The following is a 19079-nucleotide window of genomic DNA, read 5'->3' on the forward strand; positions in this document are numbered from 1 at the left end:
ATACCAGCTGAGCGTTGCAACGATTTTTCCAGTTTGCCAATTTCGGTTTCATGATGTCATGCGGAGCTCCTATTCCATCATTGCCCTTTAGCCCGTAAGATTTCCGACAAGACAACTGCCACACATATTGATTAGATGAAGAAACGTGTTTGAAATTGAAAAACAATAACGATGGATCCATCTAGCGGGATAGGGTTCATGGTTTGGACATATTTAGGCTTTTTATTGGATACATGACATAGCACAGCACGATCATGCTCTACAAACATTTAAATAATACAATACTGTTTACAGTTGCTATTATGCAAATACAATAACATAACTATATAACGTATGGTAATGGACTATACGATGTATCGTCGAAAATGAACAAATAATATTATAATATGTATCTGGCAAATCTGAAGCACACGTCATACTTACATATTAATTTTTTGAGATTGTTTGAACTTCCTGTATAATAGTATTGTTGTAACGCCATAAAATAACAATAGAAATCATTGTTCTCAATACAATGTATTCTATCAGTATTGTATTGTATTTGTATAGGATTCTTTTATCCGGAATGGTCCATTTTCATTCATCGTTTCTCTAGCATCATCTTTATAGAAAATACCGAGTGTAATATTTAATAAGGGTTTAACTGACACGATCAATTTTTTTTCTCTTTGCTCAAATTGATTTCGTCCTCTGTGTCTTACTACAGTTTTGTGTTACTATTTGTAAACTATTATGAATGTTAAGCCCATTCGAAAATGTCATCGTGCATTCGTTTTAAAGGATTATGTCCTTTTTGTGTTCTAATGAAAAATCTTCTCAATCATTAGATCGTTCCCACGCTACGCAGCGATCGACGAAACGATCAGCAAATGATCACGTGAGAAGCCCAAATCTTTTCCCAGTTTGTTTTCGTTTCTACCTTTCTCCGTAATAACCAACCAATGGGCTCGCGTGAAAACCAAAATATTTGTGACGGTCCTTGAAACTGCAAGTAATGCAACCCAGAGCCAGCCGTCAATCAGTCACTCAACCAGTCACTGACTGCTGCAGCGAAGTTGAGCTGATCCAGTTTAAATCGGTTTCGGTTGTTTTGGCTTACGAAATAAGGGTGTGCTGTGTCTGTCTGGAGGAGGATCGCCCCGTCGTAGGTGAATCGGTTAGATCCTCGATCAGCTCTCGCAGTATTCCACCGTTCGTTGATCGGATCGGTCGCTTTCGCTTCAAATAGTTTGCGCGCGCGCTTTTCTTCCCACAGCCACAGCCACAGGATGTCGTTCGGGCAAGCGTTGAACACCTGTCTCAAGGGAGTGCTGACGGCGGTCGCTACCAAGACGAACCGTGAACCGGTGATGGCTGCAGCCGCCGTCGCTGCCGCCGCCACCGCTAGCAAACCGGAAGTTTCCCGTACAGTGCAGACCACGTGGCCGATCGTGGCGCCAAAGGCAAGGGAAGTGATCTACGAGCCACGTGTTACACTGGACAACATCAATCCGGCGATCGTCAAGATGGACTATGTCGTTCGTGGGGAGGTGCTCATGCGGGCGGCTGCTCTCGAGAAGGAACTGGCACAGGTATGATGGTGAAGAAGATTTGTATCTACAGTACTGTGAATTCGGATGCATTTGAATAATGATTTAATTTGTCAAAAATGGTAAATTAACCTGAATACTGTTCAAAATCTGTGATAGTAGTTACATACACATAGTGATACATTTTAAAGCATCCATCCTGAAAAAAAAACTTAAGCTGAGATTTTTGAACTTTTTTCGGCTAGTTTCTGCTGGAACTCCTGAATAAATTTTATGCAAAAGTTTTCAATGCAGCTCGTAAAGGCATTCCTTTGATATTTTTTTATGTTTTTTGTACTTGTAGCCGTTATACTAGAATTCATACAAAAATTGGTGATGAAATTTCATGTTTCATTCAATTTCTGGAAATGCAAGTGAAATAATTTCTACAGAAATTCATAATTCAAATTCCTGGGGAGCTTAGAATTGCTGAGGGTGACGGGTTCGATTCCCGGTCGGTCCAGGATCTTTTCGTAAAGGAAATTTCCTTGACTTCCTTGGGCATAGAGTATCTTCGTGCCTGCCACACGATATACACATGCAAAATGGTCATTGGCAGAGGAAGCTCTCAGTTAATAACTGTGGAAGTGCTCATAGAACACTAAGCTGAGAAGCAGGCTTTGTCCCAGTGAGGACGTTACGCCAAGAAGAGATAGAGACCAACGAATGTCATCAATATGTTAAAAGTAGCTAAGTTTCTATATTTTACAGGAAAATATTGAAACGGAGCCAAAACTACTTCTAGTATTTATTATAGCGTGTGCCAATGATAGGACCCTTGTACCAGTTGTGGCTACATTTTTTAACTTCGGTTCCTTTTCGCACTATTTGCATGCATTTCTTATGGGATTAGCCATAACACTAGTTTACAGCATTTTTGAGCTCGGTAAGCTGATGATCATTTTTGGTGTAGAATCATGCCCTGAGTTCGAAAACGTGAAGGAAAAAAATTACAGTACATAGGGCGGAAATTTTTTCGACTTTCCGTACAAGGTTGATGATTTGAAATCGATTTTTGTTCTATTTTTAAGCAAAGTCGCTTACTTCACACAACTCATTCTCCGTAATTAATGCTCCGATTGAGCTGAATTTTTTACTGTATCTCGCCTACATATGATATGTCAAAAAAAAACGTTGAGAAAGAATTTTTAAATTGTTTTTTTGCTTAATTTGAAATTTTGAAATTTTGCTAAAATTTAAGAAGATCGTTCCCAAAACTCGTCAATATCTTGAATTTTATCAATCTGACGCAAAACCTGCTTTCAGATGATCGAATGGTATTGTATTCTGCTTTTAATTTATGGAAAAAGATTTAAAATTGGTTGAGCAAAACGCAAAATATTTGAATTTTAGTAAATTCCATATTTTATAAAAATGTAAAACTCGATATTGAGGTAAAACTCAAAAACTGCTCTACTTAAAACTTATTGAAGCGCGGTTTCGAAATCAGCACTAAATTGTGCTTCAAACATTTTGGTCGTTGACAGAAGTTCACGACTTTTGTTTTATTTTGTAAACTAGTGTAATTGGTACACTATGGCGAAAAAGGGTGCAAAGAAGCCAAAATTTTAAGGAAAACGATTTATTTCTACCATTTTTTAAGCAAAATGTGGAGTTTAAATGAGTGCGATCATCTTTTGTGAACGTGATCTGCTGTTCACAAATTTGTTATTGTTGGTTTACATCGTGAAGGGATGAAAATCAAATATGGTGAATAATTGGTACTATAGCCATAATTGGTACAGTTACCCTATTCACAATAAAAAAAAACATGAAACGAGTGTCTCCATCGCTGGAGTATCTCGACGTCGAACAAAGCACAAAAGCAAGCGCGCACTAATTTGGATGATTAGCTGCAAAGCTACCGCACAACACCGATCTTCTACCATACGACCGAACTATTCCCAACGGAACTAATTTCGTCTCCAACCCACGCGTGCCATATACAAGCTATATATGTAATGTACCCTTATATTTGCACCTATGCGCGTCGACCGGGTGGCTTTACGAAACTGATTCGAATCGAGATGGAGGATCCCAAGTAACAATTCCATCGCTGATTGGTTTTGTTTGATTTTTATTAATGATTTATTACAGCAATAATTAAAACTCACAGTATTATGACTGCTTTTATGAAAACCATTAATAAAATGTTTTATAGTATACTTGAAGATATCCATAAAGACAGATTTTAAGAGTAAACAAAACTTTCCGATATGTAAACCTTCTGGCAATCATTATTACCGCAATAAAACTGTTAAAACTCTCAACAGATAGCGATCCGTTCGATTAGAAACGACATCTGTTGGCGGAAAAGCAGAACTATGACATTTCTAGGTTTATTGCGGTCATCATAAAAGTAAACTTGCTTTCGTTTTATTTTCGCTGATTATGGTCGTCGCCATATTGAAGAATTAGCTTACGTGAATGAAAAATAGTTAGTTTTGCCTCAATTAGCAATGAATTGGTAGTTTGCAACCATTTCCATAACATGCTCACATAAATAAACTCTCTCTGCTGAGTTTTCTTGTTATTCGGGATAGTTTTACTAAATTCACAAATTGATTTATTTCATTCCAAGATGATATTGTCGGGCCGCCACCAAACCGGACTTCGCAGAATCAAGTCGCGACATGACCCAACTTGCGACGTTTTATAATCATGTCAAAAGTAGTGCGCATCCTTCCCGTTGTTGTCAGCAACACAGCGCACTAGATGCGAAACAGTTGCGACACTTGTGGACCAAGAAAATGACAATTTTTTATTGAATGTCGGTCTTGATTCCAACCGGATAGACAATAATATTCACTATTTTCGAAGCGCATTAATTTTATGATTCTGCAACCCCAATATTCACGGTAAATTCGAATGCGCATAAGCCTACCAGCACAATAACTACTAAAATACTATGTACTTTGAAATAATCGCTTTCTACTTACGAATGATGTATCCTCCTGTCCTAAACTTTACGTGCCATCGAAGAAGCTTCTCTGCATCTTGAGCTGTCATAGTTTTTGTTAAAAAAAAAAAAACAACAACAAGAATGAGAAATATTTCAACTAGGTTTTAAAACGGGTTTATTGCTACTCTTAATGCGGTTTGCAAAACCTCACCGAGAGTGGTCCACTTAGCCGGAAGATACTCTTAAAGAGGTTATCAAGAGGTTTTGATGTATGATTCAGTTTTATTGCTAGTTTTATAAAATTGGTCATGAAGATCTCTTGTAGAGCTGAACAAAACTTAAAATGTTACTTGGGAAGCGCGGAGGCACCACTGATATAGAATGATAAATAAAATGCGGGAAAAAAAATAACGAACACAGCGCGCCGACCAGACGGCTTTACGAAACTCGCCGGAGCTCAGCAAAGCGAAAAAGGAAAAAAAAATCACAATAGGGTAATTCATGTATTTTGGACAGGCTGAGGACAACGTAGGAAAAATCGTCCCCTAGCTTCCTTAGAAAGCAATTAATTATTTTGTAAAGTTACTAATACGCTTATAATATGATTATACTTTGCGTTCCTAATGACTAAAACCTTAACGAAAGCATTTTAGGCTAAGAAAATAATAATTTTAAATCGCCTGTTAGAATTGCATTTTGGACACCGAATATATGTTTTGGACACCCTCAGGTATATATAATTTGGACAGAGCAATTATCCCAATGTTTAGCCATGAATACTGTTAAACCATGGAAGTAGCATAAATTAACAAATATTTTCTCACAAATAATCACATGTTTCCGCTTAACAGGCATCTATTTTGATAACTATTACAGTTTTTGTTAAAATCGAGGAAATACCGCCAGACCCACATAATACGCCTCCAAGTATGCAACCGCACAGCATCCCCATGTAGTTCGTCAGATGACCAAAAAATATTAACAGTACAAAACTAGTAATGTATTTTGGACACCACCTATTTTAAGCGTTCTAAATGAATGTTAAGAGATTGGCTGCCTAATGCTTCTTTATTGAACATTTTTTTTGCAATAAGGCTTTCAAATTTCTTACAATTATTAATTCAACGATTTTGAGGTGAATATTGTATTTGACTGTGATGTGTGGCGTCTTGCATACCTGTGCATTTGAGGGGTTTTAGTGAAACAATTTACATTTACGATAATTTTGAAGTAAATTCTTAATTGTTAAGCGTATTTTTGACGTAAGTCATCAGAATAGGGTCTGTTTGATCCAATAATCGATATTGAGAAGTTTCCACTTTTATTAACTCTTCGGAACAAAACATACATCGCCGTGCATGTCCAAATTATATACATGTCCAAATTATATTTTTTACCCTAATCAAGCAAAGCCAACGCGCGCGAATGTGGCTTTGCTGCTGCCGAACTACCGCACACTACTATGTCAACATAAAAAGACGACCCATGATGCAATACAAACTTAAAGAAAAGTGACGGCTGACTTACACACTAAGATCAGCTCGGTATTTTTCCCATCTTTTTACTGAGTTCTCAACAGCAGATTTAACTCGGTACGCTCGGTTATTAATTTTGCGGATATTCTGTAAATGAGTTACCGAGCTCAGCTCACAAACTGTCAAAAGTTACTGAAGCACGGTAAACATCGTTACTGGTGAACGGTAAATACGATTACCGAGTGTACCGAAATAAATCTGCTGTTGAAAACTCAGTAAAAAGATGGAAAAAATACTGAACTCAGTGAAAAAATTACTGAGCTGGAACATCTGAATCTTAGTGTGTAGGGACTGTTCATAAACCACGTAGACCAAAATTTGGCAATCTCAGACCCCCCTTCCCCCTCGTCGACTTTTGTCCATACAAAAAGTCTACGTGGTTTATGAACGGCCCCTTAGCTAATGTTGAAGATAGACGTAATGGTTTGTGTCACAAGCCGACATGTGCCGAGACAATGACGGGAATTGTACACAGATAAAAATAATGATATTTACACGTCATGTAAACTTCATTCTAGTCATGTAAACTTAGTGCTATGGGGGTTTACATGGTATATCATGCAAATTTGCGTTATATGTCATGTAAATACTCAGAGTAATGCTGAATTACATTACATATAATGGAAGTTTACATGATGTTATATGGCTTTTACATGATATGTCATGTAACCTTCTGTGACATCACACGCTCCAATCATGTGCATCATATGTCACAGAATTTTACACTCTTTTTTCGATCTGTGTAGTATACCATACATGTAGTATGTAGCTGAGTGAGGTAACTTAGTTTGTAACTTAGTAGAGTAGTTTGACAATAAGGATGCTCAGCTTGTAAAAAACCTCTGAACCAGAAAAACGTTGTTTCACTACAGGAATCTGGTGGTAGTATCAGGGCCGGATCTAAGGGTGGGCCGGGGGGGGGGGGCCGGGCCCCGGGCCCCCACATTTTAGGGGCCCCCACAAAAACCATTTTTGGTTGCCAACATAAGCTTTTTTTTCATATTGCTCAAGAACTGTTCGAAAATGAGGAAAAACATTTTTGGTCATCTCTCCGAGGGGCCTCCACATCCGCTCGGGCCCCGGGCCCCCACAATCCTTAATCCGGGCCTGGGTAGTATTACGATGAGCACCTCAATGGCAACGTTGCAAACACCGAAGATCTAGGAGTGCGTTCTGAGGACGAAAGACTTCCGACCCCTAGCCTTGGAAAGATTGAGGAGGACGTTGGCCATTTGAAAAACAACAAAGTCGCTGGAGCAGATTAACTATCAAGCGAGCTTCTAAAATACGGTGGAGAAGATACATTGTTTTTCAACAAGCACTGGTGTTGTTTTTCAACGTGCGTACCGTTTGTACTAGAACTTCAATTATGTCCAAAGAAATGTATTCAATTCATGCATATCCTTTTCGTGGCATATTGAACTGTAAAATGAGGCGGGAAAGATATCAAGTTTGTTTTAACCCTTTGGAAATGGAGGGGTCATATATGATCCCAACATAGAAATGGCTGTATAAATTCACCCATTCAATAAAACAGAATTCGGCAAAGTTGTTGAAAATTGAGTCCTCTATTAGGGAAAAATGGGAATATTTGTATTTGGGACTTCATTGAAAACCTAGAACCTAGAACCTCTTAAGAGTGCTGAAAAGTAGCACTTTTCGGCACTTTTGCTCGTACGCACTTTTTACTTGCCATAATGCCTTCCGTAGATTCAGCCTCTGCCTCTACATCTACTAAGCAGCTTGAATCTGAATCAGGACGATTTCAATTCAAATTCGAACTACAAGAGGTAGCTGCTGAATCTGCTTTTGCTTTTGCCGGCACACAACTGTTTGACAACGGGAGCTCGATTGTTGGTGACGCCTACTACACCAGAGCCTACCTGATCAATCAAAAAACTACGCCGACAAGCATGAGCGCGCGCACGTGGTTCCTACTGATACATGTTTGTGTAGCTAGAAACAAGGCTAGAAAAGATCGCACTAAATGGGTGTTTTTCGTAATTACAAAAAACTTTGTATGCAACTCGTTGCAAAACTCGTTTTTTTCAGCACTTGTCGTATTTATCCAACTCGGCAAGCCTCGTTGGATAAATGTACGACGCGTGCTGAAAAAATCATCATTTTGCAACTTGTTGCATAAATAACTATTTATATTCTGAGATGTTCTAGGTGTTCCAAACTGTCCTATAATGAAGTCCTTCAATTCTACAAGAATAATGTTATGTATTTTCGGCACAAATAATAGCATTGCATAACCTACTGGGATCCATGAAGCTCTTGACATTTACAATATCATTTATAGACACTGTAGGGATATTCCAGGTCAGCCAAAAAACCTTAGAGTTCAGAACTTTAGGTCTACACTCGTAACAGTGTCCATATATGTTATACTGAGGAACGCTGCATAATCAATCACAGTTAGTTACTGGAGCAATCTGAAGTCCACTAGCTTATTAGAAACCTGTGGGACATTCAGGGTAGTCCAAACTGTTATATAATGAAGTCCTTCAAATCTACAAAAATAACTTTATGTGTTTTCACCATGAATAATGGACATTCATGGATATAACACTAGAAACGCGGAACAGATAAGAACACCCAGTTTTTTACATGGTGCTTCACAAAATTCATTGTGTTATAAAGGCATAAATGTTTTCAATTCGATGCCTAACTACATCACGGGTGCAGCGACAATATCACAATTCAAGAGACTATGTATTTCACACGTGAAAGCTGTTTTCTAAACAACTTGTTAATCATTGTTTTTATCAATTTAATAATTTTGTATCTTGACGATGCTCTCGTGAGCTGATTATTTGTATGACTGATTGCAATCTACAATTGTGCAACTACAATACAATTGTAGTTTATTTTTATTCAATTATGAGGGCACTGGTAGAATATTATGTTCGCCCTGATGATGATGATGGATGTTATATTTTTATTTATTTATTTATTTATTTATTTATATTGCTATATATTAGTTGAGAATATTGCCGACTGTTTTGACATCGCGCGAACGTTATCAATCCTCGCAATACTTTTGATTTTCTGATCTTTCATGATCACTAGTAACGCTTGCAAAGATCTGTAGTTGAGAGCAGCAGTATTTTGAAATTTATGTTTTTGCTGTATAGTATGACAAATTATAATGTTGATTATATCTGTAGAAATAATCAGTCCGTATTTAGTTTGCAAAATCTGATTACATTGATCATAATTAATAATTATCTTGAAGATATTTCGTCAAGCTCAAACCACAGACAAACAGACGTAACACTCTGAAGATTCCTATCGTACATCGATTTAACAGTCTATTTAAAAATTTGATAGTTGACCAACTTGCCAACCGTGGCGCTTGCATCGTTTTTGATAGAGTTTGACACTACCGCCACCTAGTTGATGGTCGGCCAAACTCAGTCCTTTTAGCATTGGGCGAACATGTTGCCGTAACTATGATGTGAATCGAAAAATGTTCGAAGTGTTACGTCTGTTTGTCTGTGCTCAAACCTTTGTAGGGGTATGTGGCGGGACCATCATCATCATCATCATAATAGCAAAGCATAATCTGCTGAGATTCGTAAAGCTCTTAAAATCTCAAATATCATTTAGAGACACTATGGGAATGTTCCAGGTTTGCCAAACTATCTTTGAGTTAGAATTTCTTCTCTCGTAATATCAGCTATATCTGTCATACTGAGGATCGTTTCATAATCAATTGCGGTGGCTGAACCAACCTGAAGTCTACTATATATTATTATGAACCTTTGGGATACTGAAAGTCATCCAAACTATCCTGAAGTTTAGCTCTAGATAGTAATAGTATTTATTCTCACAATGAAATTTAAACTGTAATCTGTAATCCCCCTGGCATATGATGAGTCATTTCAAGATAGTTTTGAGATATTCCAGATCAACAACACTACTCCGAAAAGCATTACTTCAGGTCTACACTTGTGATAATAGCCACTATTTTAAGAAGTGTTACATAATCCACTGTACTTACCAAAGTAGTTAGATGAACAATATGCGTTGTAATATATTTTTGGGATATTATGGGCTCCTTACTGTTATAAAGCTAAATTGATAAAAACAAACAACCACTGTAACTTTCGGAGACTTACTGGACATGATAGATTACAGCATTTAATGAAAGAAGCTACGGTTACACCCGTAGACTTTAAGATCTGAACTCAAGAATAGTTTGGATGACCTAGGATATCTCGACTGATCTGATACTGTCTGTTAACCTTTCAGAAGACTCACTGGACATGATAGATTACAATTCGTAGCTTTGTATAATGAAAAAAGTTATCGTTACACCCGTAGGTTTTAGGTTCTAAACTCAAGAAAAGTTTGGATGACCTAGGATATCCTGACTGATTTGATACTGTCTATTGAACTTTTAGAAGAGTTACTGGATATGATAGATTACAAAACGTTACTTTGTATTGTGAAAGAATTTACCGTTATACCTACCCGTAGACTTTAAGATCTAAACTCAAGAATAGTTTGGGTGGCCTAGGATATCCAGAAAAAATATTTTGCATTATATTCTACCATTTTTATGCTATTGACCACCAAAACTACCGAAAAACTTAGAAAATACTCCATAATAACGCTTGGAAAAATTCCGGCTTCAAAGGCCGCACGGGACGACGTGTAATTTTTCCTATCTTCCCTCTCTTTCTAACAATTTGCCTAGCGATTTTGAAGAAGCAAATATCAATTTTCACTGCACTGACGTAGCTGAAACTTTAGTTTAGTCAATTGTGCACCACAAGTGAGCAAATGAACGATCAAATTTCTAGTCAATAATATGATGTAGAAGTTGAGGTTTGCATCTTACTAGCAACAGAGCAATGGCGGACGATTCAACCACCGTCCCGTCCGGCCTTAAATGACCTCGTTAGTGACAAAAATATGATTCGCATCAAAAACAACATGAACAACTGAAGACAACGGAAAGCTAATATCAGATAATGTTTCGAGACGAACAACCATAAGTGGACGAGGTGACGGAAACGGAAGTACGAGGAGGACGGCATCTGCGAATGCTGGAGCAACTGCAGGAGGCAGCGGATGATCTGGCGCAAATGGGCATGCCCAGTGAGTTTTCCGGGCATCGAAAAGTTGTGAGAACTACGCATCATGGGCGTACGCGATGAAGATGATATCAATATCAGAGGGCTCTTGGAGAGCGTATAGAGCGGATCAAAATCAGGCGGTAAAGTCGAATCTGGATGAGAGGGCGTTGATGACGATATGCTTGTATTAAGAAGAACAACTATAGCCTAGTACAGCAAATGAATACACCAAGAAGCATAAGATGCACTCCAGAAGGCGTTCGAGGGCGACAGCGGCCTGCTGCGAAAATTGAGCCTGCTGGACAGATTAACATCCGTGAAGCTTGAAGAATGTGCCTGTGTGGAGAATTATGTGAACGAACAGTCATCACGACGAACAGCTTAAGCGAGATAGGATTCGAAGTTAATTACCAGTGGCTGGCGTCATTGCTAATGAAAGGACTCCCAGAATACTACAACCCTCTTCGATTCTGGAGCAGTTCGCATATGAATAGGAACTGGAAAATTCTCTCGAAGCCGGACCATCCATCCATCGGTCAGGCTAAGGCCGGGGTGGCCTCTGCTGTACATAGTAGCCGCCTCCATTCCACTCGGTCCATGGCTGTTTGTCTCCAGTTCCGCACTCTGCGTAGGGTCCGCAGATCGTCCTCCACTTGGTCGACCCACCTAGCTCGCTGCGCTCCACGTCTTCTTGTACCGGTCGGATGACTCTCGAGAACCATTTTAGTCGGGTTGCTATCCGACATCCTGATGACGTGACCCGCCCACCGTAGCCTCCCGATTTTCGCGGTATGGACGATGGTTGGTTCTCTTAGCAGCTGATGCAGCTCGTGGTTCATTCGCCTTCTCCAAGTCCCGTCTTCCATCTGCACTCCGCCGTAGATGGTGCGCAACACCTTCCGTTCGAAAACTCCAAGGGCGCGTTGGTCCTCTGCACGTACGGTCCATGTTTCGTGCCCATAGAGGACGACCGGTCTAATCAGCGTTTTGTAGATGGTTAACTTCGTGTTACGGCGAACTTTGTTCGATCGTAGAGTTCTGCGGAGTCCAAAGTAAGCACGATTTCCTGCCACAATGCGCCTCTGAATTTCTCTGCTGGTGTCGTTGTCGGCGGTCACCAGTGAGCCCAAGTACACAAATTCTTCAACCGCCTCGATTTCATCACCGTCGATATGAATTCGGGGTGGCGGGCGCGGTGATTCCTCCCTGGAGCCCTTTGCCATCATGTACTTTGTCTTCGACACATTAATGACTAATCCGATTCGCCTGGCTTCACTCTTTAGTCGGATGTACGTTTCCGCCATCGTCTCAAATTTACGAGCCATAATATCAATATCATCGGCGAAACCAAGCAGCTGAACGGACTTCGTGAAAATCGTCCCACTCGTGTTTATCCCCGCTCTTCTTATTACACCCTCCAAAGCAATGTTGAACAGCAAGCACGAAAGACCATCACCTTGCCGTAACCCTCTGCGAGATTCGAAGGGACTCGAGAGTGTCCCTGATACTCGAACTACGCACATCACTCGATCCATCGTCGCCTTGATCAACCGTATCAGTTTATCCGGGAATCCGTATTCGTGCATAATCTGCCATAGCTGTTCTCGATCGATTGTATCATACGCCGATTTGAAATCGATGGACAAGTGATGTGTGGGCACGTTGTATTCGCGGCATTTCTGCAACACCTGGCGGATGGCGAAAATCTGGTCCGTTGTAGCGCGTTCACCCATAAATCCAGCCTGATATTGCCCCACAAACTCTCTTGCAATCGGTGATAGACGGCGGCATAGAATTTGAGAGAGTATCTTGTAGGCAGCGCTCAGTAGTGTGATCGCGCGGTAGTTCCCGCAATCCAACTTGTCGCCCTTTTTGTAGATGGGACAGACGATACCTTCCATCCATTCCTCCGGTAATACTTCCTCCTCCCAAATCTTGGTAATGACCCAGTGTAGTGCTCTCACTAGTGCTTCTCCACCGTATTTTAGAAGCAAGGAAGCCGGAAGATCCAAGGAATTGGCATCCCTATCCCACCAATGCAATGTTTTCGTAGCCAGCATAACAGCGGCTCAAGCGTAGGGCTCAAGCTGACAACCAATCTTTCAACACAGCAGCATAATTTTAATGCGGGGTAAGAAAACAAGAAGACCATAACAGTCCCCTGGGAAGATCTGGTGCACTCGATTGACACAGCAAATAATAAGTGATTGTATCTACTGTTGCTAAAGGCAAGGTGGAACTCGAGCTCGATGAAGGTCGAATCGAAATCCAAGACGGTTTGCAAGTTCCTGATTTGGCGACCGATTTATCGGTGAACAAATTTGCAAGAAAGGCCTGAAGATGATGTTTAAAGCAGAAAGGTATGAAGTCCCAAGTAACAATTCCGTTGCTGATTGGTTTTGTTTGATTTTTTTAGGGTTTTATTACAGCAATAATCAAAACTCACAGTTTTATGACTACTTTTATGAAAAAAATAAATAAATGTTTAATAGTATACTTGAAGATACTATTGAACTCTCGAATATGTATGTAATCCTTCTGGCATTCATTATTACCACAATAAAACTGTTCAAACTCCCAACAGATGGCGATCCGTTCGATTAGTAACGACATCTGTTGTTGGAAAAGCAGAAACTATGATACTGCTAGGTTTATTGCAGTCATCATAAAAGTAAAATTGCTTTCGTTTTATTGTCGCTAATTATGATCGTCGCCATATTGAAGAATTAAATAACGTGAATGGAAAGTAGTTAATTTTGCTTAAATTAGCAATGAATTGATAGTTTGTCGTCATTTCCATAATATGCTCCCATAAATAAACTCTCTCAGCTGAGTTCTTCTTGCAATTCCAGATAGTTTTGCTAAATTAACAAACTGCTACCTAGAGAAGCTTCTCTGCATCTTGAGCTGTCATAGTTTTTGTTGGAAAAAAAAACAACGACAATCATCATAACCTCTTTTTGAGTACCGAAAACTTGTCAACTAGGTTTTTAAACAGTTTTATTATTACTCTTAATACGGTTTGCAAAACCTCTCCGAGAGTGGTCCACTTAGCCGGAAGATGCTCTGGTTTTGATATATAATCAGTTTTATTGCAAGTTTTATAATATTGGTCATGAAGATCTCTTATAGAACCGAACAGAACTTAAAATGTTACTTGGAAGCACAGACGCTGTTCTAGCCGCCTCTCCCTAGTGAACAGAGGACGATGCACTACCAGCTAAGAACAGAATTCATAGTTGGCGGTCTTTGCCATTGATTGACCCGTGGAAGCATGAGGTAGGAACTTGTGAGGACCAGAGGTATGCAGAGTTGCACTCTATCACTCGGCCTCGGATCGTAAGTCGGTTTTTCGAGCATTATTTATGCTCTTCTTATGGGTGTAAGAAGGGTTAAAAATAGTAATAACCTCGGTTTTTGCTCTTGTTACCAAAATATTGGAGGCTGCAATACTTCCTTAGAGATGAATTTATTGCAGCCAAGCCTTAAAATAGTCATTCTCATTTGGGGGTTTCGTAGGTATATAGTCAGTAATCTAGGTGTTTTGTATGCTCCAGTCCGCTCCAGTCGGTGAAAATTTTTCGTCAAATGGAAAATTCTCCTCTGGACCACTGAGTGTTTAGCGTTGAAAATGTTTTTCGATAGTCTTAAGGGGCCGCTTATGAAGGTGTCCGGGGCATTTTACGGCATTTATTCGATTGAACATACCTATTACATTAAGTTTTATTGTTGAATTTAGCATTATTTTTTTTGTTTAGTCCATGATAGCATATCGTAAAGCAAATAGGTATGCGATGTCGAATAATACCATCTTTCATTTCAGGGTGTCGTCAAACCGTTCAAGGAAGTCATTCGAGCCAGTATAGGCGATTGTCATGCCATGGGACAGCAACCGATCACATTTTTACGGCAGGTGAGTGAATCAGGTTTAGTTTAAAACTAGAGCTGTCTCTTTTGGGCCGATTGCAATTGAACTGAACACATAGCATTAGCATATGGTTCCCGTTTACAAGATGACGTTGAGAATAAAACGACATGAGTCAAGAATTTGTTGTCAAAGCACAGGTTCAACGAATTGCGAGAGCAACCTCTAGCCCTGTTTAGTTATTATTATTTGAAAAATAAATCTAGCGATCACTAAACCTGTTATCAGATGATTCCACGTTGTCAGTTGACAACATAATGAAAGTGATAGTGATCGATTGAAACTCATCTTTGAATTGGCAACGCGATGCAATCACCATACTGTTCAATAGTTCCATTATTGTACAGGGAAACTAATATACCGATGTCAAGCAGAAGCCCATTGGATTCAACGGGTTGTTAAAGAAAATATTTGCGTATCTCCACGCAGAGAAAGTTGAAAATGTAATGGGGTACGTTAGGTGTAGTACTAGATTTGTAGTAATGAGCTGAACTTTTTTATAATGAGATGGTTAATTCCCAGTTTCTGCAAATAAATGGAGCGAAAAGCGTTGGTATTATGATTCCTTGCCTAATTTTATGTTGTTTGAGCAAAACTTTTGATAACTCTAACCACAGACAAACAGACGTAACACTTCGAACATTTTTCGATTCACATCATAGTTACGGCAACATGTTCGCCCAATGCTAAAAGGACTGAGTTTGGCCGACCATCAACTAGGTGGCGGTAGTGGGCAAACGTCAAACTCTATCAAAAACGATGCAAGCGCCACGGTTGGCAAGTTCGTCAACTATCAAATTTTTAAATAGACTGTTAAATCGATGTACGATAGGAATCTTCAGAATGTTACGTCTGTTTGTCTGTGCTCTAACTATTTTGTTTAAGTTGTAAGAAATGAAGAAAATAACAACACAGTTATCCAAAGTTTGGCTCAAACAGCATCAAATTTGGCAAGAAATAATAATACCCACGCTGTTTGCACGATTTCCTTGCATAAACGGAAAGTTTACCTTCTTACCATACAAAAATTCAGCTCATTACTACAAATCTAGTACTTCATCGGTTGTGTCCTATTTAAAAGTCATACTCTTTGCCTTGGCGTATCGATAAATTGTATAAACTGTATAATCAAAATTTAAATTTCCTTGTTTACGCCGTTAGAGTTTTTCAGTCAATTTGCCAATTTTGTAAATTTTACGGTCGCCATGTTGTAGGTCGTACATAAGTTTATAGCAATAAAAATAGGTCTTAAGATGTTGATAACACGTGGTAATTTAAGAATTGAGGTCTTTCGAACAACTAACTTCGAACGTAGAATTTAATAAGGGCCAATATAGCCCAAGCAGTAAACGCGAGGCTATTCAGCAAGACCATGCGAGTTCGATTCCCACTCGGTCCAATAACTTTTTCAAACGTTGTCATCTTCCGTCTCCCCTCCAGGTCCTAGGACTGATCACCTACCAGCCGCTGTTCAACGATCCCACAATCCCGGAAGATGCCAAAGAACGGGCCCGCACAATCCTGGCCGATTGCATCGGAAACTCCGTCGGTTCCTACACCGACTCCAGCGGAATCGAAATTATCCGCCGGCACATTGCCCAGTACATTCAGAAACGGGACGGTGGAATCCCATCCGATCCGAGCAACATCATCATGTCGGCTGGGGCAACCGGTGCCATCAAGTCGCTGATGTCTCTCTTTCGGTGTACGATCGACGGCAAGTTGCCCGGAGTGATGATCCCCATTCCGCAGTATCCGATGTATTCAGCAACCATTGCCGAACTGGAGATGGCGCAAATCTGCTACCACTTGGACGAGGAGCGGAGGTGGGGTTTGGACATTCCAGGTTTGGAACGGTCGGTGAACGAAGCGAAGGCCAACTGTGTTCCGAGGATCTTGGTTGTGATAAATCCGGGTAATCCGACGGGACAGGTTCTATCGAGGGAAAATATTGAAAGTATCATTAAATTCGCTTACAAGGAAAATCTGGTGATCTTTGCCGACGAGGTCTACCAGTACAATGTCCACGAGGAGGGTTCGGTGTTCCACTCGTTCAAGAAGGTCATGATGGAGATGGGAGCCCCGTACAACCGGATGGAACTGTGCAGTTTTATGTCCTGCTCGAAGGGTTACATGGGCGAGTGCGGCATCCGAGGAGGTTACGTCGAGGTGGTGAACATGTGCCCGGACGTTAAGGCCATGCTGCTCAAGAGCATATCGGCTCTGGTGTGTCCGTCCACTATCGGACAGGCCTGCATGGACGTATTGGTGAATCCACCGAAACCGGGTGAACCGTCGTACGAGCAGTTCATCAGGGAGAAGAATGCAGTGTTGGCCTCGTTGAAGGAACGGGCAGCGTTGGTGGCCGACACGTTCAACTCGTTCGAGGGATTCTCGTGCAATCCGGTCCAGGGTGCCATGTATGCGTTTCCGCGAATCCATTTGCCGGAGAAGGCCATCCAGGCGGCGAGGAAGGCCGGCCAGGAGCCGGACGTTTTCTACGTGTACCAGCTGTTGGAGCAGACGGGTAAGTTTTGTCGATCATATCTTCTGAACATTAGTGTCCATCTGTTCAACATTGTTTCTGCATGAAGACTATCAGTCTTATCCCTTTATATCATTGTTGAGATTATCAACACATGGAAACCGGATTGAAGTTTTATTTCTTCTAAATAATAGGCATTTGCGTCGTGCCTGGATCGGGCTTTGGACAGAAAGCTGGCACTTTTCACATCCGCTCAACTATCCTACCACAGCCGGAAAAACTCAAAGAAATGCTGAGCGTGTTGCGATCCTATCATGAGAAATTCTTACTGCAGTACCAGTGAGTGACGAAGCATGTTCCTTTTATTTAGATTTATAAGTGTTACTTATTACGAAGTGAAGAACTGATTGGTGATTAGCAATCTTTGTGGATTGTTCGAATGTATTTGTTGTATGAAGAATGTTTTATAATAAATAAAGTCTATATTATTATGGCAGACTTTGACCAAATCACGCCAACGGAAAAATCATTGATGATACAGTCGAACCTCCATGAGTCGATGTTCCTTGACTCGATATCGACCCATGGAGGTAAATTGTTCCATACTGAAAAATAATTTCTGGGTTACTATGATGGTCCCCCCAAAATGCTTCCCAAAGGAATTTTGTTCCACTACTCGATATTTCCTTGAGTCGATGGTCCCTTCAATATCGACTCATGGAGGTTTTACTGTATATCCGAAAGCCTAACCATTTGAATAACGCGAACCGGATCAGTTGCGAACACAAACTTTGGCATTCTTGCAACATGCGTTTCCTTTCGGCTTTAACCACCATAGTGTACGGCGAGCTCGTGGTTCATCCTTCTCCGCCACACACCGTTCTCCTGCACACCGCCGAAGATCATCCTTAGTACGCGTCGCTCGAAAACTCCGAGTGCTTGCAGGTCCTCCTCGAGCATGGTCCATGTCTCGTGCCCGTAGAGGACCACCGGTCTTATTAGCATTTTGTACATGGTGCATGTGATGCGTGGGTGAATCTTTTTAGAACTCAGCTTCTTCTGGAGCCCGTAGTAGGCACGACTTTCGCTGATGATGCGCCTTCGAGTTTCACGACTCACGTTGTTGTCAGCTGAGGTAGACGAATTCCTCCACTACCTCGAAGGTATCCCCGTCTATCGTAGTAACATTACTACCCAGACGGATCCAGTCGCATTCGGTTTCTCCTACCAGCATGTACTTTGTTTTTGAGGCATTCACCACCAGTCCGACCTTTGCTGCTTCGCGTTTCAGGCGGGTGTACAACAGCTCTGCCACCGTGCCAAATGTTCTGGCGATAATGTCCATGTCGTCCGCAAAGCACACAAATTGACTGGATTTTGTGAAAATCGTTCCCCGGCTGTTGAGCCTGGCTCGTCGCATCACACCATCCAGAGCGATGTTTAAGAGTAGGCTTGAGAGTCCATCACCTTGTCATAGTCGCCGGCGAGATTCGAATGAACTGGATAGCTCATCGTTGCTTAAAATCAGTCTAGTCAGCTTCCCAGGGAAGCCGTTTTCGTCCATGAATTTCCAT

At 40.7% G+C, this 19079-nt stretch overlaps 1 protein-coding gene across 1 annotated transcript; it reads left to right on the forward strand.

Annotated features, from left to right (window-relative positions):
• The first annotated feature begins 986 nt into the window (after positions 1-986).
• Positions 987-18017, forward strand: LOC109409457 (alanine aminotransferase 1). Its single transcript, XM_029858059.2, has 4 exons — positions 987-1571; positions 14919-15008; positions 16461-17547; positions 17700-18017. The coding sequence occupies exons 1-4, from the start codon at positions 1269-1271 to the stop codon at positions 17846-17848; spliced, it is 1629 nt and encodes a 542-aa protein (XP_029713919.2). The 5' UTR covers positions 987-1268; the 3' UTR covers positions 17849-18017.
• Positions 18018-19079: the final 1062 nt, after the last annotated feature.

Source organism: Aedes albopictus, chromosome 1 (genome assembly GCF_035046485.1).
Source record: "Aedes albopictus strain Foshan chromosome 1, AalbF5, whole genome shotgun sequence".
Taxonomy (NCBI): Eukaryota; Metazoa; Arthropoda; class Insecta; order Diptera; family Culicidae; genus Aedes; species Aedes albopictus.